At 38.7% G+C, this 26504-nt stretch overlaps 1 protein-coding gene and 1 pseudogene across 1 annotated transcript; one reads left to right on the top strand and one right to left on the bottom strand.

Moving 5' to 3' along the window:
* The first annotated feature begins 1275 nt into the window (after positions 1 to 1275).
* SPTSSA (serine palmitoyltransferase small subunit A) lies at positions 1276 to 17975 on the top strand. The gene is made up of 2 exons (XM_016148673.2): positions 1276 to 1467; positions 16629 to 17975. Exons 1-2 carry the CDS (start codon positions 1365 to 1367, stop codon positions 16730 to 16732), a joined length of 207 nt encoding a protein of 68 aa, XP_016004159.1. The 5' UTR covers positions 1276 to 1364; the 3' UTR covers positions 16733 to 17975.
* On the bottom strand, positions 7837 to 8183 carry LOC118615068 (annotated as a pseudogene).
* Positions 17976 to 26504: the final 8529 nt, after the last annotated feature.

A 26504-nucleotide genomic window follows, 5' to 3' on the forward strand; every position in this document is an offset into this window, starting at 1 on the left:
GCCATTCATTCTGCCATTTCTACCTTTCCTTCACTAATCAGTTTAAGAACCATTTCCCAGAAGCCTTTTACAACCTCAACCCAATTTTCTCTGGGCTATGTGGCATCCTACATGTAACATAAAAATACCTTTTACTGCATCTCACTGTAATTAGTTTATTTGCTTCTCTTCCCTACTAGACTGAGTACTTTATGAAGGTAGATCTTAGTCTACCTGGCTTTCTACCTCCAAGGTTTAGCTCATGAACAGCACTTGATATTTTTAAATGAATAAATAAAACATTATCAACCGTGGAAGTGTTCAAGTTTAAGCCTACTGGCTATTTAACCTAGAAATCTTTTAACATTTAAACAGGCCATTTAGTTGTGTCATTTCACATGCTGACCATGCATCTCATTCCTGAAGGTGAGTGCAATGTTGCTGGCCCATTTGCCAGTGAGAAAACCTGGATATTCAAGAATGCGCCTCCAGGAGTTATCGGCCCACAGACAAATCTCAAGCAGCATGCCATCTGCAGAACCTGCCAGATAAGCATCCTTCTCCCCGCTTTGACCTACAGCCACTTAAAAAGCTGGACAGATAGACATATTTGTGGTGATCTCTCTTTTGTCTTTAGGTTAAGGAGTACATGGGTATGTTGGTCTATGTGTGTTTTTGTGTATTTACCTGAGCGCAGGTGTGGGTGGGGGAGGGAGGAAGGAGGTAGCGTGTACATCACTTCAGAGACGCTTTTCCCAACCTCCCTGACTAGGTGACATCCGCCTCCCCAACCTCTCTAAGAACCTTATTCTTCCCCACTGCGCCCATCACAGCTTTACTTGAATTCGTGTCATTAATACCTGTATCCCTTGCTAGATTGTAAACTGCACGAGGCTAGGAACCTAATACGCCTCTTTTAAACCCTGCAACCTCCCTGCCCAGGAGGCAGGCTGAGGCATTACTGGTATATTCCACAATCACCTTCTCAAAGAGCATTTCTGAGAGGCACGCGGTGGACCCCAGCAGGCGCCAACGCCCCGCTCGCCAACGGCCGGAGGGGCGGGGCGGGCGGCGCTCTCGCCGGGAACGAGCTCCGGCTCGTGGGCGCGGCCCGGGGGGGCGGTGGGGAGGGAGAGGCGGACGGGGGGAGGGGCACGACACGAGGGCGCGGCCTGACCAATGAGCCCCGGCCGGGCGGGGCTCGCGGCCCGCAGCCCGGGCGCTCGCGGGGCTGGGCGGGCCCCCGGGTGACGCGCCGGGCGGCGCGGCCAATGGGCGCGGGGTGGCGGGCGGGCGGGCCTCGCGGCCGGGGGCTGTGGGACGCCAACCGGAGGCCTGCCGGACAGACTGACGTTGGGCCGCAGCGCAGGAGGCACGCGGCGGGCATGGCGCTGGCGCGGGCCTGGAAACAGATGCGCTGGTTCTACTACCAGTATCTGCTGGTCACGGCTCTCTACATGCTGGAGCCCTGGGAGCGGACCGTGTTCAGTATCCTGCCCGGGGCGCGGGCGCGGGCGCGGGGCCGGGGCGGGGGCGGGGGCGGGGGCCGGGGCCGGGGCCTGCGGGGCGGGGGGCGCCTCTGCGCGGCGGGCACGCGGGGCCACGTCCGGGGCCGAGGGCGCGCTCCCGCGGCTGAGGAGGCGGAGGCGGAGGCGGAGGCGGGGGCGGGGGACCAGTCTTGAGATCCAGGTCGCCTGGGAGTCGGCCCACCCCAGGTGGGAGCGTCTTTATTACTGGAAGAATTAGCCCCAGGGCGATACCTAAGCTGGCGTGTCCTCGCCTGCACTTCGGCCGCACCTGCCTTTGATTCAGCTCCCTGTTCTGTGGGAGGCAGGGACCGTGTCAGTGGAGCAAACCGCTCCGGCTCGCAAGCCTTTGACCTTTAACTGTCCCTGATTTAGCTGGCTCTGGTCCGAATGGGAATGCTAACCAGTTTCCAGCTTTTAAAATCAAATGGTGACTGTGTGTTCATGACAGCCCTAATACAGTTTTTGGAAGCAGTTTGTTGTGCCATTTGGTCTTCAAGATGGGTAGTTTAAAAAGTGTGTTTTATTCATTAATTTGCTGTTTGCACAGTTTGTAAAGTAGAGCCTGAAAAGGAATTTGTGGTTAGCTGCAGACAGTGTTTGAAACTGTTTTCGTAGATAGGTAATAAATACTTAAAATAAATGACTATTGAGACTTTACTATGAGCCGAGTAACTGTGCTAAGCCTTTTGCTTGGAACTTAACTCATTTTTCGCAACGTCAAGAACTCAAGGTTCTGAGGATAGGCTTCCTGAAGTCTTGTAATGTTTGTCTCTCTATGTTGACATCCCTTAATATTATTCTTGCAGAGTAAATACTAATCATGAGATGTAACATTTTTTAAAATTTAACTTGGGGGCTGCTATGAAACAACACTTTCACATGCTTTTTTCATACAGGGCCTCTCCTTTTCAATTCGGTTTAGTTTGGCGTAGCTTCAGAACAGCTTGGCTAATGCATAGTTGCATTCTGGTGGAGTGACTGAGATAATTTCCTTTCAAGCCTTAATAAGTGTGTGTATTTATATTCAGCTAGCATAAGCTTGTACTTAAAGCTGAGTTTTGTTTCAACTGTTTTGAGGAATCTTAGCTTTCTACAAGGAAATTTATTTTTCTTATTGTTGGCATTTCTTTCCAAACCAGAAATTTAAGAACCAGAGTGCATATTTTGAGTTTAATGTCCGAATGTAAAATATTTTATGATTTCCAGCATGTCATTTGTAGCTGCAGTTTAGTCTCATTCTAAATTCTATAATAGGTTAGAGCTCATGAGGTCATCCTTGTGAAATGTATATGGAAATACAGGAGCACATACTTCTGAACTCAGTTAAAGTCATCTTTAAAGTGACTTTAAACAATGTGCTAAATTGAAACTCTTTAAATCAGAAGTTGAATATAGAGCCCACTATCGGAGTCTGTTACAGTAGCCACCCTTATCTGTGGTTTCACCTTGCATGGCTTGTTACTTGTGGGTAACCATAGTTCAAGAATATTAAATGGAAAATTTCAGAAATAAAGAATTCATAAGTTTTAAATTGCATGCCATGATGAAATACCACTTTTCCCCACTAGGGATGTGAACTATCCCTTTGTCCAGAGTATCCTCAGTGTATACACTACCTGCCACGTAGTAGCCACTAGAAAGAGAGAGAGACAGACACACCACATTCACATAACTTATTACAGTATGTTATATATTCGTCCTATTTTATTATGAGTTGTTGTTCATCTCTTACTGTGTCTAATTTGTAAATTAAACTTTATCATAGGTGTGTATGTACAGGAAAAAACAGTATACATAGGGTTCAGCACTATCTGGTTTCAGGCATTCACTGGGGGTCTCGGAATGTATGCCTGGTGCATAAGGGCGGAGGCCTACTGTATTTTACACTTAAAAGTTTTTGTTGCCATGTGGATAAATGCTACAGCATCAGTGGTGTTATGGTTTTTCTGTATTATGTTGCAGTAGTAATAGTGTCTCATTAATACCTAGGCGATGGCTTTCTTTGGGATGAAGTGAATTATGAAATGAAATGTAGTGCCTCTGTAGATTTTTGCCTTTGAAGCTTTTGACTTCTCATTGGATTATGTGGCCAAGAAATTTCAGTTTTTAAAAGAACTAGTGATAGCTGCAACCAGCCAGCATTGGGTACTGTAGAATCCTGTGGTTTTAAACCTAAGATTAAAAATTATTTCATTATTGAGTTAGCCCAGGATAGAAATGCAATCCTTTGACATAGGCCAATCTTAAATTACTACCAGCTGTTGCATTTATATTATTCCGACTCAACTTCTAGAGTTATTTTGAAGTCAGACATTTAATCTACACTTTGGAATATCAGTTTGAGATTGAATCCTCATTCTAGCTTGGAGGAAAGAACTAAATGAGAAAGCTGGATTTTTTTCCTACTTCACGGAGAGCCTTAATTATGGCGAAGTCATTTGAATTTCATAAATTTATTAATAATAAGCTTCATCCAGAACTGTTTTGCTGCCAGTTACATAGTTTTGGAAAGAAACATTCTTAAAAATTACATTGAACACAGCCATCACTGCCAGAAACCTAAAATTTAAGAGAAATTTGTCTGGGTATCTGAAAAATGGTCTCTGAGAAGTCCTGGACAGAGGAACTGTAGAAGAAGGTAAATGCATCAATTTACATTTCACTGCTCTAACTTCTTTAACAATTTGAAGTTGTCCCTATTTTAGGGAAAACTGTTAGCTGTAACTTTTTCTGCATACTTTCTAGGGGCATCCTTGACATCTGAATTTGCTTCTGTATTTCTTCCCAGATAGCTGGAAGTGAATTAATAAAGGACAGTCATGATTGATTATGAGGGTTTTTGAAGTTATCTAAGAATATTGTGATTAACAGAAATAATTTAAAATATTTTTAAAAGGCATCTGTGTCAAGTCAGACACATTGTAAATAGTTCTTGAAACATTTGTAAATCCATTCTGTAAATCCTTTCATGCTAGGACCTGCATCCTAAATTTTTTCTTATTTGTCTTCTGATACCACATTTGAAATGATAATTAGTTTTTGATTCGTCTGCCACTATTTAAACTTTCTTCATGTACAGACGTAGTTTCTATCTTACCAAAAAAATGCAACATAACACCTGCATTAAGATAGAAAGTAACACTAAAATGAATCATGTAAGTGCTAAGTTGTATTACAATGAATACTATAGAAGGAGACCTGTGCAGACTGAGAACCATTGACCTCCGGGTTGAGGGGAGGTTTTTAACGTGTTTTAAAAGCTCTCTTTCCCTATTGGCAGCCATCCCAGCTAAAGGAAAAGACCAGATTTTGTAAGACAGTTTTTGGAACCAGTGAGATACTCCCTGTAGTGCCTCATTGAATAACATTGTAACCATGCTGTTGAAGGCAGGTGAAAAAATTAAAATACCTTGTGAAAATAATTTGAAGCATAAGTAAGTCCTTTTAACCTTCTTACATTTTTAAATTTAATCAAGTTTTATTCTGTATTCCCTGGGTTATTATTTGCCATCTCTCTACCACTTCATATGTTTCCATGCATTTTATACTTGTATTCATTTTAAACAAAAGTGGGCAGTTTTGGGGTTATGTTAGGAATTAGATTTCCCCTGAAAGACAGTCCATGTTTCTTAAAGAGTTTTTTTAAATCATAGTGCTGGGTGTGCAAATATTGCTTGAGAAACATTTCTTTATATAGTGATGTGTCATTTCAAAGCAATTACATATGTATTTGGAAATGGTGAAAGAGACCTTATTTTAAACTACTTTAAGTGTAGCTTTGGCGCTTAGCTGTTTTTGATGAACAGAATTCAGTTCTTGGAGAGAATTCAAATTTAAAAAAGTAAAAGATGCTGTAGACTTAAAGAACTTCTTTGATTTGTTTCGGAAATATTAAACATTTGCATTGTTCTGTGTACTCTTGTATTATGTGTACATTTGCTCAATTCTGTATTCCAAAAGTATTACTTACTTTCTGATTGCCAGATTACTGTTCTAGATAGTGGACTTATAACCGCGAGTAAAACAGATAAAAATATTTATTCTAATTCCACTAGATAAATAAGTAAAAAAAAAATAGATGATTAGATTATTATAGCTGTTTTGGAGAAAAATAGAACAGAAGAGGCTGGGAAGTAGGAAGAGGGAGTGTTCTTTAATTTTAGCTTGAATGGTCAGAAAGGGGACATTTAGAAAGATTTAAGCAGGGCAAGAATTCCAGGGAATGGAATTCTTGCCCTGCTTAAATCTTGCATTGCAGGCAGAAGTAATCATAAGTAAGTACCAGTGCCTTAGGGCACCAGCATGTCTGGCATATCAGGAGAGGCTTAACTGAGAAAGGATATTTGAGTACAAACAGAGGAGGAGGGAGTTAGCAGGTTAGAATCTGAGGGAAGAGCAGAGCTGGCAGAGGGACCAGCCAGTGCAAAGTCTCTGAGTCTTTGGCATATGTGAAGGCCATCGCTGAGGCAAATATGGCTGGAGCCGAGTGAGCATGGAGGGGAACAGTAGGCAGTGAGGTTAGAGTCATTGGAGGTTCTGGAGGTCATTGTAAGAAGTTTGGTTTTTAATCTTGGTGAAAAAGGGCACTCTTGGAAAGTTTTGAGAGAGTAGCGATCAATCTGACTTTAAGTTTGAAAAGATTTACTTGGTTGTAGGGTTTGGAATCAATTAAGGGTGGTGAGAGGAGGCAAGGATAGAAGCAAAGGCAGGTGTTTTGGATTGAGATAGGCTTTGAAAGATAATGAAAATAAAGAGCATTAAACATTTTTAAGCTGTATGTTTTTTTCAGTAGCAGTTAATGTATCTTCTGAGATTTTTGTGTATCAAATGCTTACAGCTAGAATCGAGAAGGATTTTTCTTTGTATTTCAATATACTAAAATATTTGAGAGTTTAGAAAATGTGAATTCTTAAATTATAAATAAAAAATAGATTACACATCCTTGTGGTTCAAAACTCAAAAGGTAGAAATGTAGATGGTGAAATTTTTCTTTCCTTTTTCTACCCTACCCAGCCACCCTGGGGCAATTAGTGTCAGTAGTTTCCTGTGCATTTCTGAGATATTCTGTGAATTCCTAGCAAATACTCTTAGCAATAGCCATGCCTCGGATAAACCTCATTGGCTGTGATATTGCCAGTATGCAAAGCTGGAAAGTACTCTTAATAGTTGCTGTTTAATAGTACCTGGTTTGGTGAAGTCAAAGTTTTTATAAGCCAATAGAGAAATATTTGAGAAATATATTTTGCCGTGCTTCTGTGGGAGGTACTAATAATGATTGATATGTTTCCTTATAATATTGTATCTCTAATTTATATATATATTTTACATACATAAGGCATATTTTATAAATAAAACACAACAAACAAAACAAAATTGACCAAGAAAAACACTGTATTTTTGCCAGTGGGGACCTTTAGATTACTGTCTGACTCCATCTTTTGCAGAGCTTCCTCTGGGCTATTCAGTAAAGGGAATTATTAAAACTCCAATTCACCAGAGTCTTTTATTGGAACTTTATTCTTAATGAGATTTTTTTTTTTTAAAGAATTATCTGACACTTTAAATAGATAACCAGTAAAAATCAGCATATGATTTGAGGATTCGGCATAATATTTAATGTAAGAGAAGGTTGCTTTTAGGAAAATATTCTTAGTAAATAACCATAATGCCTTTTAGAAAGATTTCTTCAAGGTACTTTCAAGCAAAATGTGATTTCAGAATAACCTTGAAATAACCTGAACATTTTGCACTACCTTCAGACTTATGTAGAAAATGAATTTCTTCCTAATAGTCTTTAGTATTTTTTATTTTATGCCATTCTCTTTTGATTTTTGATCTCCTTTTTGGAGAAATGAATGCAGCTTTCTGTTGTCAGGAAGGACTAAATGGAGAAAACAGAGGTGGGAATAATTGTAACTGATAATTTAATACTTCCAATCCTCTGCCCAGTGGTATTCAGACTTCTTATTTGTGTAGCTCCTCAAAGAACAAAACATAACTATGTATCCTATTGCTTATTTAGTGGACATTTGAAGTCTTTCATAGTAAGTTTAGACAGTCACAAAAAGGATTTAATTTCTTTTCATATGTATATTTTATTATATATTTTTGTGAAAACCTTAAAAATATATTTTTTCTTATACAATTCATAGAAAATGTTCATTAATTGACAAAGTCTGTCCTGATTGTGATAACAAGTAGGCAAAATTAGCCTTAATTTCTGTCAGAAAAAGCTCTGCCATTTTTCTGATCGGATAATTATGAATATGTAAACACCTTCACTCCTATCTCACTTTTTTTTTGTGGTTTTATAACTTTTTGACAGTGGTTAGTTCTCATTCACATTGACTATCTGTAGAATTTTGAAAGTGGTGACAGTAAACTAACTTGTAGAGCTTGTTTGGGGAATCTTCATCCTAATTATGATTTCTGCACATGAATACATATGGGACATTTCTTATTTCTTTGGTCCAAAGCTTGAAGCTGGTGTCATTGGACACATCTGGAGTTCCCATCTCCTTCATGGCAAATTTCCAGATCTCTGAGCGTCTGAGGGGCACGCTTCTGGAAGCCCATTCAGTAGGTGTGCTTGTGAATGTTGACAGTGTATTCTCTGGCCACTGTCACATTGATGGCAGTATGGCCTGCCTTGCCATCCTTCTTTGTGGGAGCCATTTTGCTGGGCCCGGGTTGGAAAGGTGGTTCACTTTTGAATTCAGATTATTGGATAGATAGCTGAGGCTTGGAGATGTGCCAGGACTTTACCTGGATGAAATAAAGTACAACCCAAGTTGTTATTCCTTTGCAGTTCTAGATGTTATTTTATACCCTAGGGGAATGCATAACTATTAAATTTAGTAAGTAAAGCGGGAGAAGTGAAATGGCAAGGGGGGATGGGAAGGACAACTAACAGTCATAACAATTCTCAGATCCCCTTTAGGAAAGAGTACAGTGGAAGCTGAAGATCTGTAAACTAATTCCCGCTAATGGATCCTAACCTTTTGGAAAGTCTGCTTGTCCCTGCGGGACTCCTGTGCTTTGGTTTGAAGACAGCTCTAGCATGTTTTGCACTGCCTTGATATTTGGCTGCCTACGTGAGAATGTTAGAATGTCCCTGATCTGAAATGAAGACAACCATACTACATCAGTTGGTGTGTATCAGGACGGGCAGAAAAAGTCATGGGAGGTTGATGGCAGTGGGGACACAGCACGCATAGATGTTCTGCAATGTTTCAGCTTATGGCACCAGTGATTTGTGAGAAAAGGTGACTAAGGATCCTGTTTCCACTGCTTCATATTCTTAAAGACTTGTGACCCATCCCCTCAGGCTTTGAGCGTTGTAACATTTAGGGTATTTTAGGAACAAAGATAAATTCTTTTGTTTAAAAAAAACCTAATGCTCAAATTTAATAATTGAAACTATGCATTCCAGAAGATTTGCTTAATAGAATGTGTGTGTGTGTGTGTGTATATAATAAATTGGAAGCTTAAAAAAGTTATGGAATGATAGATAGTATTTATGATCAATAATTACGAAAAATGGAATTACTAACATAGAAATTTCAGCCATCATATCTTATATGTGTTCCTGAAAAATCACCCCAACATAGGGTTTATAGGAAAATAGCATTGGAACAGACCACTCAAAATCTGTGTAACTTAGTAAGCACAGATTAGTGAGCTGAGGGATGTTTCATGCTGAAATTTATAATTCTTTTCCCACTAATTTGGTTCCTTGGATTTATGAAAAATCTCAGAGAAACAATGTAGCTCTTATGCTATGCTAGTCCTGTTGAACTAACTAATGTTCCAGAAGTGTATTGTAGCAGAATAGGTTATATTTAAGAGCAGACTGGGAATTTTTTCCCTCCTGACCCTAAGACTTCAAATCTTCATGAAATTAATAGAAGCTCTAATTGTAAAGGTGTACAGTGATGTATAGTCTTGGTATCGCTGGGCTCAGAGCTACAAACCATTTCCAGGATTTTAGTTCAGAGTTGAACATCATCAGTGTTGGGTACAGTAGCATACCTTTTTGTTTGTTTAGTTTTTAAAGAGCTTGTCATCAAGGTGTAGTTTCTAAAATCAGTTTCCAAACTTAGTCAACACTACACAAAGCCTAGAGAATGGATTTTGCTTGCTAAACATTACTTCTCATGTTGATGTGATATCCTTTAGTGTGACCCAAGAATATCAAATTGACTAACACACACAGGATTGGAACAGTGTATCTTCCACTTACTTTCATTTTAAGGCAACTAGAAAAGTATCAAGTGATAGTTAATGTTTTATAAAAATAAACTTAATTAACATTCTTCTTGGTGGTGACCTCTAAGCTTTCAAGGGCAAGGGAAAACACCCACAGTAATAAGGAAGATTTCCTTTTGGGAGCTTCATTTGGTAGCTGATGACTGCTTTTACTTAGGGCTTTGATTTTTTTCTCTAAACAGCCCGTGGTAATACTTTGTCAAATCCTTTATTTTTATTTTCAATGAGATGGTTTCTTAGATTTATCAAAACTTTTGAGTATTTCTAAGCATAAAAGTAACATTTTAGAATTGATCTTAAAAAAAGAAGTTTGACTAATAGGAGGTTGGATTGTTTTAGATGACATTTTAGTTTTATTTTTTCGATGTGACCAGTGCAATCAGAGACTTAAAGCATTGAAGAGGTATCGTTCATACCCACTGGACCAAAGGTCCCTGGGCCTTTTCCCAATGGGAAACTACTTTTGGTTTCTCCAGAGTTTTGTGAACAGGTTACTAAGGTATGTAGTGATAGTGCAGAGTTATTGGTTGGCGTAGGAAATGTTAGTTACTGTTCTCTTGCTTCTGATTATTGTACTTTAAAGCATTTCCTCTCTTTGTTATTAGGCTCTTGTTGTTGTTGCTGGGAAGAGGGTTGGAGATAGCCCTTGTATGGATAAAAAATTTTTCCTATCTGGGAACTTCCCAGCTCCTGATCATTTGGGGATCCCTGTTAAAGAAACAGCAAATGACCTGCAGGTAAATGGTTTCACATCTGTATACTTTTAAATTTGTTGAACCCATAAAATATTTCTAAATCCAGGTTATAAATAACCTCTGATTGTTCATTCCGCCCTTGAACATTTATCTTCAGTACCTGCACATATCCTGGCACATTATCTGCTCAGCTCTTGAATGATTTATGAAGCGCCTGCTTTATCTAGCAGTACACTACAGATGGATGCAAAGGAGCAGCTGAGTCGTGATGCTCTCATTCTCAAGCACTTAAAAGTCAGTGGTAGAGACAGTTATAAACACACAAAACAAAAAACCCTATGCTTTAGTTTTTGAGGTTTTTTGTTTTATAATCTATTTCAATAACTTATTCTATGTTTCTTGAATCATGTAGACTCCTTTACAATATAGACCTGATTAATTTGTATATAGCTACTGATACTTATACAAACAACAATACGAGTTTGGCAAATAGATTATCATTTTGTGTATTACCTTCCAATATATGTGCATCATATAATATTGATTACTTACCTATTTTCTGTGCATGTGTGTGAAACAAGATTACATTAAAGATGATTGAAAAGTGGTTTCTAAATGCCCTCAGCAGGTAGGATCCTAAAATGTTAAAGCAGGAAGCAGCTCCATTTTTATGGAGAAGCTTGGGTTCAGAGAATTCGTGTGTCTCAGGATTGTACCAAATTAGTAGTAGAGTGACCTTGGGCAGTTCCCAAACATTGGTCTGAGTCATGATGTTAAATGCCCAAGCCCTCAAACAATAGTTTTAGTAAGGATTATATTATTGATTGTTGCAGAGTAGATTTGATTTACAAATTATCCCATCACCTCAGAAAGATGAGTGGTGTTCATTCCCTTTTATAAATAAGGAGAATGGTGATCAGAGTTTTGACCCATGCAGGGATTGGCAGAGTCACAACTCCAGCCTAGGTCACCTCCAGTGCTGTGGTGTTTCTAGTATCTGTTTCTTGTACTTGACGTTGTGTCAAAGGTACTTTATACTTTGATATGTATGTTAAAGAATGTGATGGATTGAGAAATCCACTCAAGTACCAGATAGCAAATTACAGCTGGTATCCTCTAAATCAGTGGTCCTGAACCTCTTTAGCACCAGGGACCGGTGCTCCTATGAGAATCTCATGCCTGATGATCTGAAGTGGAGCTGAGGCAGTGATGCTAGCACTGCAGAGCGGGTACAAATAACAGATGAAGCTTTCTTTGCTCACTTACCTGCTGCTCACCTCCTGCTGTGTGGCCTAGTTCCTAACAGTCCGTGGACCAGTACCCTCGGGTTGGGGACCCTTGCTCTAAATGGTATATATTTAGCTCAGTGAGAACACTTCTAAGGAGATGAACATGACATCTTCCCTAACCCTGAAAGTGTCACAATAAAACCAATGCCTAGGAATGTCAATAAAACTATACCATTGTAAATGGTGTCACGCATAATCTCAGGGAATATTTGACTCAGTACATTGGAGCTGTTTCCACTATATTGCTTAAATTGCATATGTAGAAAGCTACTTATAAAAGATGCCTTCTTTCCAAGGTGATTTTTAAGGCTAGTGGAAGTTCCTCATGGTCCCATTGTCTATTTGTTCACTTAGTGTGTCAGTGTATAGTTAAATCAGTTTTAAATATTCTCGTGGTTGAGATCTTTAAGATAATTTTGGGGAATAATTTTGAAATTTAATGGTATAGAAAACTTTTAGAAGTTTATTTAATTGTGATTCTGGAAATTTAGGAGAAATAGGATAAGAATATAGGAACTTTTTGTGGGGGACATAGGATAAAAGTTAAATATATAAGTGGCTCTGGGTAAAAGGTTACGTTTATTTTTTTCCCCCCTGAGCAGCTTATAAATCATTTTCTTTTTTTCTTGGCCTGAATTGAAAATTGTTTATTTCTGGGAGCTAAGATTTTCTATTTATTTCCTAGTAACAAATTAGATTCAGTGATGCCTAACCCAAACTTTGTAAAGGAGGAAAGTCTTTCGCACAAAACAGTTTTTAGTCTACTACTATATGTAGATCCATTTTCTTTTGTAGTTCTTGCTTATTAAAAAAAGTTACTGACTATTCAGGCATATAAAAACCCCGCAAAGAAGAATATAATGAATGTGCATGTACTACCAACTAGCTGGAGAAAAACATTACTTATACATTTGAAGCTCCCTTTATGCCTCTTCTCAGTTGCTTTTCCCTTCCTCTCCCTGTTTCACCCCACCAAGTAACCACTGACCTGAATTTAGCATTTATAATGACCACTTATTATTACTTTTACTCCACATATATGTATCATAACATAGTGCTATATAAAGTCACAAACTCCTTCATTCATCAAATATTATTATATGTTATGTCAGATGTCAGAGATACAAAAATAAGACACTGTTCCTGTGTTCAAGGGGTTGATAATCTGGAAGAGATAAATAAATTTACAAACAGGTAATGTCAGGTGATAAGTGCTGTATTTTATGAATAAAGAGCTTTATGAGCAGTAGGGCATAATTCTGCCAGGAGGTTGGGGTAAGAATGGGAAAAATATGAGTGCTAGGAAAAGCTCTACACAAGAGGAGATAACTGAGCTCTAAGAAGGATTAGGTTTTACTAGGGAGAATGGAACTCTTCATATATAGGAAGGTCCGATAGTATAGTGGTTAAGAACACAGATTTTTGGAGTTAACTGATTTGGTTTGGAATTGGCTCCATTGTTTACGCTGATGCTGGGGATCTTTCTTGAACTTGCTGAAGTGCCTAACTGCTGGGCACAAGCTAGACATTTACACAATGAAAGCTTCTGTTATTCTTATTCATATTGTTATTAAACCATAGGAAAAGGCAGAGCAGTATGAAAATATAGAACATTATTTTCTAAGACTCATATAATATGGCTCTGAGTAGGATGGTGTTGGGATGATTTGGAGTGTTGGACTACAGTGGAAAAGTAGCATAGCACAAGCTCTTGGTCCCTACGTCAATCCCCCAGCTGCTTTGAGTGTTGTCTGCTAATGCCGCCTAGCTGCCCTCTTCTCCAGAGTATTGCCCTCACTCAGAGCAGCTGTCTTACTCAGGTGGTTTTTTTCCTCACCACATCCTGCAGTTAATGGCTAATAGATAAAGGGATACAAAAAGTCATTCCCCTTGCCTAAAAGCAACTCTGTGGTACAATTCATGCTCTAGAGTGGCCTTGGGAGCTGAGCCCCTGAACCTGCTTACCTTATTCTGTTCTACCCATTCCCCTTCTGATAAGACTCCCTGAAGCATAACTTAGACAAGAATCCCTGTCCCACTCTCTCTATTCCTGTCTACTTCTATGGACTGCAAGCTAAGACAGGTACTTTGGAGTAGATTAGATGGTTGGCTTAGAATTTCAAGTGCTATATCCTATGGGTATTGGGAAGCCTAATGCATTTTGAAAGGATCATTCTAGTAAAGAGTGGCATGGGAAGAGGCTAGAGGCCTAAAATGGGAGCTATTACATGATTAAGGAAGGAATGCTAAATACCTCAGTCATTTGTCACTAATTAGGGTAGTGGGACATGAGATATAGGAGTCCCCTGTAGGGATTGGGAAGAATCAAGAAGTCTTAGATAATTTGAATGTGGGGAAAAGGAATCAAAGAAGTTTCTAGATTGGATTAATAGGCAAATAGTATAGTTACATCAAATAGTTTATATCAACTATTTTTAAGTAGTTGAAAAAATAGGACTAATAGGAAGAGGTAGTTTTGGAGAAAATTAGAGTTCATTTTTAGCTCGGTTGAATTCAAGGTACCTTATGGCATGTCACAGGTGGAAATGAATGTTCTGTCAGTCGAAGGAAATATTTGCAGTATGGAAGTTGGGGTCAGGTCAACAACATAAAGGTGATTGTTTACATTACGTGTATAGGGCCCAAGACAACACTGGGAACTCCATTTTTATATTTAGAATGCTTTCAGCTGCAAGTAACGAAGAAAATCTAACTCAAACGGGTTTAAGAATGAGGGGAATTTATTGGTTTCTGTATTAGAAAATCCAGTGGTAGGGTGGGCTTCAGAGTGGTTTGATCAGGGTTCCGGCTCCATTTTTTCTGCAATTATTTTTGTTTCATTACCTTTATGAGTCAGCTTTGTTCTGAATCGTGCTTTCCTTATGGAGGCAAAATGATGCCAGTGATTCCAGGAGTCCATCAGCAAATTGCATATTCTAGGTGGAGAGAGAAAATCTGCATTTCTGAATTCCTGGCAGAAGTCCTAAAGCTTTGAGCTGGTTGATCAGTTTTGGGGGTGGGTATTGTTACAAAGCGAAGAGTTTGCTAATTAAAGTTAAGATCAATTAGGGTTTCTCTGTGGAGATGGGATAGGGTAGGCTACTTTGGTAGGAGGATGGATAGAGTGGATGTTTGAGAGAAAAGCACAAAATTCACATAAGGACCAGACAGGGAAAAAGAGCCAGTGAAACTGGAATATGGTGAGATGGAAGAGAAGAGAGCCCTAGAGAGTACCTCAGCCCAGGGTGGAATGAGTTTTGAAGGAAAACTAAAATAGTGTCAATTCAAATAGCCACTGAATTTGATCGGAGGTCATTGGTGACCTGAGAGCAGTGGTTATAATTTGGAGGGTTAGAATTCAGATAGTTGTATGGGTTGCAAGCAATGAATGTTATGGAAGCAGCTAGTATATACTTTTTTAAAGAAAGAAATTAAGTGGTAAGTAGATGGTGGTAGTTTAAGGAAGAACTGTATTAAGGGAGGTTAAAAAGGAAATTAAAAGAAAAACGATTGTGGGAAAGTTTTTACCAATGTTTGCTGGATGAGGAGAATGAATTTAGAGTTTGAGTCAGGTAGCTTTGGTTTGCTCTCGAGCCCTAAAGACAGCTTCTTGTATGGCCCTGGACAAGTCATTCAATATTTTGTCAGCCTCTGAGGAGTAATAGTCATAGTAAACATTTCACAGGAAATCTGTAAGGGTCAAGCAAGATAATATATAAAAGAGGTTTGTCAACTAAACTGTTATACAAATATTAGTTTGTAGTAAGCACGTTTATATAAACCCTATCTTACAAAAGAATGTGAAGTATTATATAACCAACTGTTAGTATAAAGATGAAAGGGAGGAGGGAGGGGCCAGAGGAGAGAAAGAGAATATGAGTGTATAATGAATGAATGAATGAATGAATAAAAGGTGGTTCCAGTTCAGAAGCAGTTATTCCTCTTAGCATGGGCACATGACTGCATAGTGAAAAGCTCTTAAGATTTTACATAATTTTTGTTAGCAGTATTTTGTGTGGCCCTCGTTGATTTGCATGTATACCATTTCAGTTGCTTTCGGAATGAGAAAGGACACTATGCAGAATGTTTATTGTTTAGGTTGTAAAGATGACTTTTATATAATGTCACATAATTCAGTGATGATAATAAATGTTTAATAGTAGGTGCTGTCAGTTTATATGTCACTACTGTATGATTGATTTTAGCTTTGGCTCCAAAGCCAACGGTTTTAGCCATATTCTAGTCTAAAATTCTTGGATCTTACATTCTTATTAAGTTGGTAGACCTTCTATAGTCATTAAATACAATTTTATTTTTATACATTTCTGTGTTTTAGGTTGAACATTGCCACTTTCTGTGCTTAATTTTAAGCAGTCTGATGCTTTGAAATATAACAGGGAGAATAACAGTAACTACCTTGTAGAGCAGTGGTCCCCAACCTTTTTGGTACCAGGGGCTGGTGCTCCTATGAGAATCTAATGCCTTATGATCTGAGGTGGAGCTGAGGTGGTGATGCTAGCGCTGGGGAGTGGCTGCAAATACAGATGAAGCTTCACTTGCTGGCCTGCTCACCTTCTGCTATATGGCCTGGTTCCTAACAGGCCATGGATTGGTACTGGTCTGTGGCCTGGGACTTGGGGCCCCCTGTTGTAAGGCGATGGTGAAGATAAAATGAGCTTAAAAAAACTTAAGAGTGGTGCCAGGTACAGTTAATGTTAGTGACTATAGTTATTAGTTCTTTATAAATACTTAATGTGTATGTGAAAGCACTAAGTGAATGGGTACTTCAACATCAAAATTGTTGGAAAAATGTTGGGATTTAATTTTGAATAAGTTAATAAAAATAATTTTCCTTAGCTGCAACTCAGATTCTATGCTGGTTTCCATCGTGGGAATGGCACTGTACACAGGATATGTCTTCATGCCTCAGCACATCATGGCGATACTGCACTACTTTGAAATTGTACAGTGACCAAGATGGGTCCAGAATCAAGTTTCCTTAGGGAAGAACCACCCTCTGAAGTTGGAATGAGACTTCATCAGATGTCATAAGAAACTCTACTAGATGTCAACATAACCAACCCTATGAATATAAGGACTGAAATTCATGAGTAGAACAGGAAAATAATCCTGACTCATGTGTTGTGTTCTTTATTTTTAATTTTAAAAGAGGCTCTTGTATAGTAGTTTTTTGTCTATTTTAACATTGTAGTCATTTGTACTTTGATATCAGTATTTTCTTAACCTTTGTGACTGTTTAAATATTACCCTTTGAAAACTTTTCTTAATGTAACTAACTTTGAGTACATTTTAATTAATTGCCTTCTATTTCTAAGACCCAAAGTCATTAGTTCTTGCTGTTGTATTGCATATACGTCTGCCTGGGTATATTTCTACTCTGGACCAAAGTTTTGTAAGAATTGGGCAGGGGGATTGGGAGGGATATTTTATTGAGAACTATTTACAAAAGACTTACCTGTAAGTTTGAACTCAGGAGTACAGTTTTAGCCATCTAGACTAACAGCTTCTGCTTTAAGACCATTTTAGTGTTTCTTAACAATGAAACAGGAAGATCTTGCTAAACTTAAAAATAAGGGACATTTCACCTTTTAAGTATTTAATTCTTTTTTATATTTATCAAGATGTTTATTAAAGCATGTTTATCAAAATAACAAAGGACTATATAATTTCATTAAATATTTCCCAAAATAGGATAATAGGGTAATGGTTAGGTAAAATATGACCTTTTACTTAATGAAATATTATGAAATCATGGCAATGCTGTTTTTAGAAGACAATAGTACCATGGAACGTCTAAAGTATTCATGATACGATATGGTTACATTTTAAACATTTAATTCTCATATGGACTCATTTCCGAAAATTTTGGTGATTCTTGTGATGAAAGATGGTTAAGTAGCATTATTGTGTAATGCTTATAATTACCATAGAGTTTTTAATAGAAAACAAATCAGTTTCCTCGGAGGGTCATTATTAACAACGTACTTCCTTATGTTTAGTTTCATGATTGTGCTGCAGATGCATTTGCAGGAAGATATGATGAGATGAATTGTTAAAACCTAGCAAAAAGAAATGTAAACTTGGTTAAAATTCTTTCACTCTTTGTATTTTTTTAAAAATATTTTTATTCCTTACATGTAAAATGACTACCTAATTTTTTGATGTAAACTCATTAAATTCAAAGAGAAAAATCAGCTGGTGTAGCAGTATATTTTTTTCCTTAGTGGTTAAATATTTAACTAGTATTTATATTTTTTAGTTAATTGCTGTGGACAGATAAGCAGTAAGTATATCTTAACATGTCTCAATGTAAAAGGATTGCTAATTTAAAAAACCAAACATATTATATGGTTTTAGGTTTTATTATGTTTTGTTATTTTTAAAAAATATAAGTATTTTTGTTTCTAAATTTTAAGGACTGGACTTGTATTTTCTAGTCTAGAGGTAATGAGTAATATATAAAAATTTGGTATTTTTAAAGAGTCAGTTTATATTACCACTATTAGGGAAGGTGAGGTTAATATGTAATTATTTAGTTTTTAAGTAGTTAAAGTAGTTGGATATGGTTAGTCTGAGCTATACTCATACTATCTCAAGAAAGATAATACATAAATGCGAAATAAATCAGGGAAGCATATTCTCACCGATTTAAGTGTATCTATTTGTTAGTAAATAACAAATGGGGAGATCATTCTGCTTAATCTGTTTACAAGAGGGTATTAGACAATTCTCTATGGGTCTCTTAGTTTCTGTATGTCTTGCAAGCAGAAGCACTGACTGATTTTATTCTGGAGTATTTTTCAAGGGTGTTTGTATGATAGAGAATATAGAGACAAGATGGTGCCCCACCCAAGAACAAAGAGCAGGTTTGCTTAGAGTCTTGCAGGATAGTCTTCTGGAGCAAAGGGCTCTAGAGAAGATTTGGGTTCCCTGTGCTCATGGTTCCTCTCCTGGAACTCAACCCTCTTCATGTATTAATATCACCTGGCCCTCTTTGCATTGTCCTGGGGGAGTTGGAGCTGGGGACCAGAACAAGAAAATGATACTTTGAATATTGCTGTGAGTAATGAAGTCCTTTGCATCTGACCCTGGAATCTCATGTCTTCTAGCACCTACAAAACTGTGCCAGACTAACTTGTTAGCTTGCAAGTAGGGTAAAGTCTCAGACCCTTCACAATTATAGACAGTTTTGATGATGAGGTTGAGATGCTGACAGAGACATGGTCTACTAGAAGATGAAGGATAAAGACCCCCAAGTCCAGATTGAGAGACGAAACAACTCGCTAGTATCCAATAGTAAGTGCTCTTGCCCAGGTATTGGGTTGGTTAGGGGAATAAAGACTCCTAAGATCATACTTGTTAATTAATGATTAGAGGCTGAGCTGTGAGAGGTAGGATTGAAACAAGCTGGCTACCTAAATGATGCATTAGTTGTTCACTCTCCCCCGGGCAGGTGAAAGTAGGAATCATGATAATGGGACAGCTCTAAAGATAAAGTGACTGTGGCTGCTAAGCCAAAGAATCCCCCAAAGGAAATAAATAGTGTCGGCAGTGAGGGACATGTTGCTTCATACAGACCTTTAGGTGGTCCGAAACATTAGAAGCATTATTAGGGTGAACTATGAGATGAGTGGCCACTGACACATTGAATACAAAACCTTGCATATTGGCTTAGAGCTGCTCTTCCCTTTTGTGCCCCCTTTTCTCTCCTACCCTAATTTCAGTTTCATTAAGGAAAAAGATGATTAAGAGACCCAATTCACACCTGTCTGAGTATGATGGGGACCTTTGCAGAGGAGATATTGCAATGGAGAGAGGAAATTAATGTGGCCCTGTTGGGTGGCGCCCTTTGGGCCTATTCAACGTAAGGTCATAGCTTCCTCTGATGATTGTAAACAGCAGGTCCTTGAATAATTTTGTTCAATGTCATTTCACTATAACGATAAGGAAAGAAGAGGATTCCCAGCTGAGGCCACTGTCTGCGTGGAGTTAGCACATTCTCCCCATGTCTGTGTGGGTCTTCTCTGGAGACTCCAGTTTCTTCTCACATCCCAAAAGTTTCTTCTCACATCCCAAAGATGTGCACATCAGGTGAACTGGGATGTCTGAAGTCCCATTCTGAATGAGTGTGGGTTTGTGTGTGAGTGGCCCTGCAGTGGAAGGGTGCCCTGTCCAGGGGGTGGAGGGCTCCTACCTTGTATTCTGAGCTACCAGCATAGGCTCTAGCCACCTGACCCTGGACTGGAATGGGTGAGTTGGAAAAGAATTATCATACTTGTTTTTATCCATGTTTCGTAAATGTATGTATAGTTCACATCTATGTAATATTTGATACTAGAAATGTTCAGATCTTTAGAAGTTTGGTGAGTTTTTGTGAACAGAAATATGGCATAGGAACTTAACTCTCATTTATATCAATTGGCCTATGATAAAATTGGTTTTGTTCTTTTTCTCCCTAAAGCAAAACTGCTGGTTCAGTGGGGACATCAATCCACAGGGATTACCCTAAGTGCCAGGGCTGAGTTCACTGATAGTTGGCCTAGGTTTGAACCCAGTAGGGCCCACTGAGCTTGTGCTACTGTTCAGCCTTAGCACCAGCTCTGCAGAGCCAAACATGGGCACAGTTGCTCCATTCACTGTGCAAAACTTAAGGCTGTTCTCACAGACCTGTCCAGTACTCTCCTTGATAAAATTTGTTACATTTTATTGACTTCTGGGCAGTAGCTAATGGCTTAGCAGTTTGTTCTGTTGCTTGGAAAACTACAGATTGTTAGGTTAATGACACCCCTCTTTGGGGCTGAAGAATGTGATAAATCACAGCTATTGATTTATCAGACTGTCTGGGTCACTCATGTAGATGCCTATAATAAGGGCCAGTTCTCTGGTATCAAGCTGCTGTTCACATTGAGACATGCCATGCATTTCTGCCTGGGTACGTTGTCGTACTGGATGTGGTGACACATTCGTCATCTTAAGCTCAGCACAAAGTAAAGGACCCTGTTTCTGATGCAGAGGCTATCACTGCAGTTTAGACTTGTGACTGCTACCAAAAGAGGTTTTGTGAGAGGGGTCACATAGCGTGGGCCTTCACCCCCATCTCCTTTCTCTTGGCAGACTGAACACATCAGATCTTTGACCTGCTCTCAGGGCTATCTGTTGTGCCTTACTGCTGACGACACTTTTTTGGCTTATAATATTACTGTTCTAGCCTAATCAGCTAGTTACAGCCATTCCGTGTGGCCAAGGTATGTGATGGACATGTCATGCTCCCTATCAGTCACAGGCATCTGATACTGCTGAGTATTGGAATGGCTTCCTCGAAATCAATTCAAATAGATTTTTGATTCTAGCTTCCTCATCAATTCCTGGTCCACACACTTTAATAAGGCAGTTTGGTCACTGAACGTGGCTGTGTTCAGAAAAGGATTATGTCATTTCAGCCACTTTCTACTTGATGATCAGCATGATCTATTGTTTTAAGATTTGGGCCTTTCTCCCTGACCAGTCCTGCGCACGATGTTTTCACTCATGGCAGCCCCAGACCGGTTAAGGAGGCAGCCCAGCCGAAGGGGGTCTAAGGCTTTCACACTGGCTCAGCCACCTGGATTCTCTTGTTGGATTGATAAAGCATCGTATCATAAGGCTGATCACCACTTGCTGAGTATACTGCCTTTTGAGTACTTTATGCAGGCCAACATGGGTGGCATGATGAGTTTCTCTAAGTTTTCTAAAATGCCTTATCCCTTTTGCACCTGACTCTTCTGAATGAAAGGTCTGGGGGTGAATAGAGATTATGGGGAAAAAAAGTGAAGTTATAACTACTGGGTTGGGGCAAACTGGTTTTGTAGTGATAGAGAGCAACCACTCCAACACTTTAGACCCCAACAGGAGGAGGATGGGACTCTAATAACATTTTATCTTCAGAGTGACCCCAGATCCTTCCGTAGGAAGGAAAGTGCCCTGGGGTAGCCCTTCCAAACTGTTGCAAGCACCTTGAAGAGAACCGACTGCCAAACCTGCCATCTCCCTCTCCCACTTCCAGATGTCTCTGACTATGATTTTGATTGCCATTCCCCTTGACCTCACCAAGAAATCTATCAGATAAAGAGGAAGATAGCCCTAACTTCTGCGTTTTCCATGCAAAACACTGATTAATACCTCTGGATATCTTCTATTCCAATAGCCATTGCTCAGTCATTCTGGGGGTGAGGGTGGTGGTGGTGAATGAATGCCATCTTTCTCGTGGTATGGACAGACAGGACAGTTTGGATGACAGCCCTTAGGCAAACCCTCCAAAAATAGGAACTAGATTTAATTATTCAAACTGAACGGGGAAACAACTAAGACTGACCAGCTTGCTAAGTGGTTCCATTGGAGGAACTGTCAACCTCTATGCCCTTTGAATGATATAGATACACTTGAGGAAGCAAACAACTGCAAACATTTTCTTTCCAGGGACATCCTTTGTGTCTCTGGACTTTATTTCTTGTGCAGAAGTCAAGAGTTAACTTGCCTTTCCTGAAAACACCTTTGGGACAACCATAAGAAACCTTTGAGTGTTTAAGGAAACACCACTGATAGATCATGTGGCCCTCAGATGACTGCAGAGATCTCTGTAAAATGGGGCTTTCTGGAAAGATAACTGATTCATTATTTATGCACTCCTTGTGGGCAGTTATCCTTGTAACAGGAGTCATCCAATTAGAAGAGGTAGTATGAAATTTATTCATGATTTTAGCTGAAGCAATTAATGACACCACCTTAGTCCTGGAAGGAATTCAGGTCGGCCTCATCTCATTACCCAAAGTTGTTATGGATGAGAGAATTTCCCTAGACTTCCTTCTCATTGGCCAAGGTAGAGTTTGTGCAATCTCTATAACATCTTTCTGTGTCTGGATTAATATTTCAGGTCAAGTGGAAAGGTCAATACAGAAACTTGAAAAAAGAAAAACCACTTGGCCTCTTAGGGTAGACTCTGATGGTTTATGGGATTTGTTAAGTTGGCTAGTTCTAGGACTCTGGGGGCCATGGTTGAGATCAATATAGGATAGCCTCATTCTGCTGTATGGAGTTCTATTGATGGTAGTAATCTTAATGAAATGCTGTGTTAGACAAGTTGATTTGGTTCCAGCCTCTGTTAGATTAGTTAGAGTGGCTGCTGGAGTGGCTTAATCATGTGTAGAAATGAGTGTGTTTGGGGAGTGGATATTATTGGGCAATAGCTCTCTGTGGGCCTCTCATGTTTCTGCATGTCTTGTAAACAGTGGTTCTGATTGTATTTGTTCCAGATTATCTTTTCGATGATGTTTATAAAGGGAACAGCCTTGGAAGATGTAGCGTCTCCTTTTAGAGCGAGGGGTAGATTTGCTTAGAAACTTGGAATATATAGTGTTTACTTCTGGACAAAGGGCAGACATGCTTACTCTCTAGTTTGAAAGGGTTTGGGTTCTCTAAGCTCAGGGGCTCTTGCCTGTAATGAAGCCTACTGTGTGTGTAGTTACCATCTAAGCCCTCTTTGTGTCTCCCTTTGGGAGTTAGAGCTTGAGGAACCAGAACAAGAAAATGCTTATACTCCAGCTACTGCTGTTGCTGTGGGCAACAAAGACCTTTGTCTTTTACCCAAGAATCTCACATCTTCTGTCAGCATCCATGAAACAGTTAATAATAGGCTAACCTGTTAGCTTTCAAGCAGGATAAAATCTCAGTCACTTTATATTTCTTTACTGAATTTACCTTGAGCAATAAAACAGTATGATTTAGTTAAATCATAATTTTTTTCTTAGTATTTATTTTCTTGCTTGTTAACTTTCAGTCTTCTGAATATACATAAAGCCTTGTTCTTGTGGCTTTTAAAAAAAAAGTGTGCATGGAAACTCTAATTTCCATGATTCTTAAAAATTCACCAGGGTTTTTAAGGGCATATCATATGTTCTTACACAAACATTTTTACAGTCTACTAAGCTATTCATGAGAACTATCTGTTGTTTTATTCCCTTGTCAATGAGAGAAGGCTAGTTTAGTAGTCCAAGTGAGGAAAAGATGGTAACTTGGACCAAGGTGGTTAGCACTGGAGAACAGCAGGATGACTAATTAGATTTAGAGGGTGAGACGGGGGAGAGTCCAGTTTTTTGTTTTGAACACCTTGGTAAATGGTGACATTCATTAGTACAGGGACCGTGGCAGTGGTGGAAAGATCAAGGTAGGGGCGACCATGCAGGAATTAAGTGGGTCGTGGATGATCAAGGACTTTGTGAGCCACATTAAGGAATATGGACATTATTTTGAGGGTAGTGGGGTGTCACTGAAGAGTTTTAAGTGAGGAAGTGATATCAGATTTGCATTTTAAAAAGATCACCTTGATTACAATGTTGACCATAGATTAGAGGGACTAAAAACTCTTTAGAAAAACTATTTAGGAGCCCGTTAGAGTAAGTCAGGCAATACATGGTGGCCAAAACTAAGTTTGTTGCAATGGAGATGAGAAGTGGATAAAATTGAAAGATATCAAGGATAGAAGTCATGGCTGCTGACTAGATTTTTGGCTGACTCATTCGAGTTGTTAGTGGTTCCAGTCATTAAAAATTAATATAAAAAGATGAATGGGTTTGGCATAGGAGAAAACGATTTCAGTTTTTGATATATTGAGCTTGATATTAGTGAAATATTTGAGTGGAGATGTTTAGTAGTGTGGTGAATATGGAGATATAATCAGGAAATGGATTTGGGCTGAAGATATCTATACATATAGATATATAGATAGATATGCAGATAGATATAGGCATGTATAATACATATATATGTATTTTGGAGTCATAGACATGATAAATGAAGTCAAAGAAAAGGATGAAAAGTTCCCAGGAAGAGCATAGAAAGCAGAGGTTTTTAACATGGAATTATATGCAAAATTATATATAAACTTCCTGAGGAGCTTTCCATCCCTTTATTTAGATTTTCAAAGTCATCATTGACTTATAAGGATTAAGAACCATTGTTATAATCAGTTAAAATTTTTTTGAAATGAACATGAATCAATTAGTAATTTAAGAAGGCTGTGATACCATATGATAGATTGGAACATGACAAAATGGGGAGAAACTGGGCCTGTTTGGATTGATTCCTAATCCAAAATGCTTTTTGGATTAGGAATCAATAAGAAATAGAGTTCCATAACTCCTTATCAAAAACCCTTAGGACTACCAATATTTCAGAATTCTATTTTGAGAGGCTTTAGAAAGGTAAATAATATATATTATTTAATATGCCCAGTGAGATCCAGGGCAGTATGCAGTTAATCAAATACATTTTTAGTTCTGCATTGAGATAACATGAATATTCACACTAAATGCAATAAATAAAGCTAAAAATAGCTTTACATCAGTCCAGAGAAGGTTTTGCTGACAAATGAGTTTACCTTAAGCCAGATTATGTTAATACATAGGATGCGAACAGTTTAAGATTTTTAGAATTTAAAATTTTTTTTTGAATTGCAGATAAAGAGATAGTCGATTTGGGAAAAGAGCAGAAATGTCACAAAAGAAGAAATAGGAAATGTCCACAAAACATAAAGAGATACTTAGCTTCACTGGTAATCAAAGAATGCCAATAAAAACAAGATGCTTTTGTTACCTATCAGATTGGCAGAGGTTGACAACCTACGATCGGCATGGGGAACTGGGCACCTTCATTGTCATAAGTGGAATTCTAAGATGGCCCCATGATCTCTGCCCTGGTGTTATGTTCTCTACAATCGCCACCCCTCGAGAGTGGGTAGGACATGTGATTTGCTTCTGTGACAACAGTGAGGGGATGTCACTTCCATGATTATGTTACATTTTTAAATTTTTTTTTTTTTAAATTTAAAAAAATTTTTTAGGTGAGGCAACTCTTGGTTGACTTTACAGGTTACGAGGAACTTGTCAATTTACAATCCCTTATTTTTTATTTTTTATGCCTACAGCATCTGGTCTTCCTAGGTGGTCTCCCATCCAAGTACTAACCAGGCCTGACCCTACTTAGCTTCTGAGATCAGACAGGATCAGGCTAAGTTACCTTTTATAAAACTATCTTGGCACACTGAAGAGAGATTCTTTTGCTGTCCTTGAAGAAGCCAAGAGCTACGTGGTGAACTTATTGTGGAGAGGGCCATGTGACCGGGAATTGAGGATGGCCTCTAAAAGCTGTGGGCAGCCTCTCACTGACATCCATTATGAAGCCAGAGCCTCAGTCAAACAGTAACAAGGAAGAAACTCTTCCCTAGTTGATAGTGTCAAGATGAGAATGCAGCCCAGCTGACACCTTGATTGTACCCTTGTGAAACCTGGAATGGAGGACACAGGGAAGCTGTACCTGCACTTCCAGACCACAGAAACGTTACACTTTTAAGTTTGTGGTAATTTATTATGCAGCAATAAATGAATAATACATTTATGCTGGTAGAAGTGTATGTTGTCTTAAACAAGATGTATCAATATTTAAAAACAATCATATACCAAGCAAACAAAAAATATATATGCCTTTTGACCCAGCAGTTCTACTCTTAGACTATAGACAATTGTATAAAATTGTGTGTTCAAGGATATTAACTAAGATGTGGCTTAAAATAGAAAAATTGTAACAAGATGAATGATCATTAAGAGGTCTGGTTAAATTACGGTATATCATATTGAAGACTGTTAAGCAACCCTTAAACATGACGTGCACATCTAGTTTTTGTTATGGAGAGT

Source organism: Rousettus aegyptiacus, unplaced genomic scaffold, assembly GCF_014176215.1.
Source record: "Rousettus aegyptiacus isolate mRouAeg1 unplaced genomic scaffold, mRouAeg1.p scaffold_m13_p_3, whole genome shotgun sequence".
Taxonomy (NCBI): domain Eukaryota; kingdom Metazoa; phylum Chordata; class Mammalia; order Chiroptera; family Pteropodidae; genus Rousettus; species Rousettus aegyptiacus.

Bases quoted from the DNA above. Each gene is read 5' to 3' on its own strand.
- SPTSSA (XM_016148673.2), top strand. From the start codon at position 1,365: ATGGCGCTGGCGCGGGCCTGGAAACAGATGCGCTGGTTCTACTACCAG. The intron at 1,468-16,628 runs GTATCCTGCCCG...GCTGCAACTCAG, and splicing joins CTGGGAGCGGACCGTGTTCA to ATTCTATGCTGGTTTCCATC.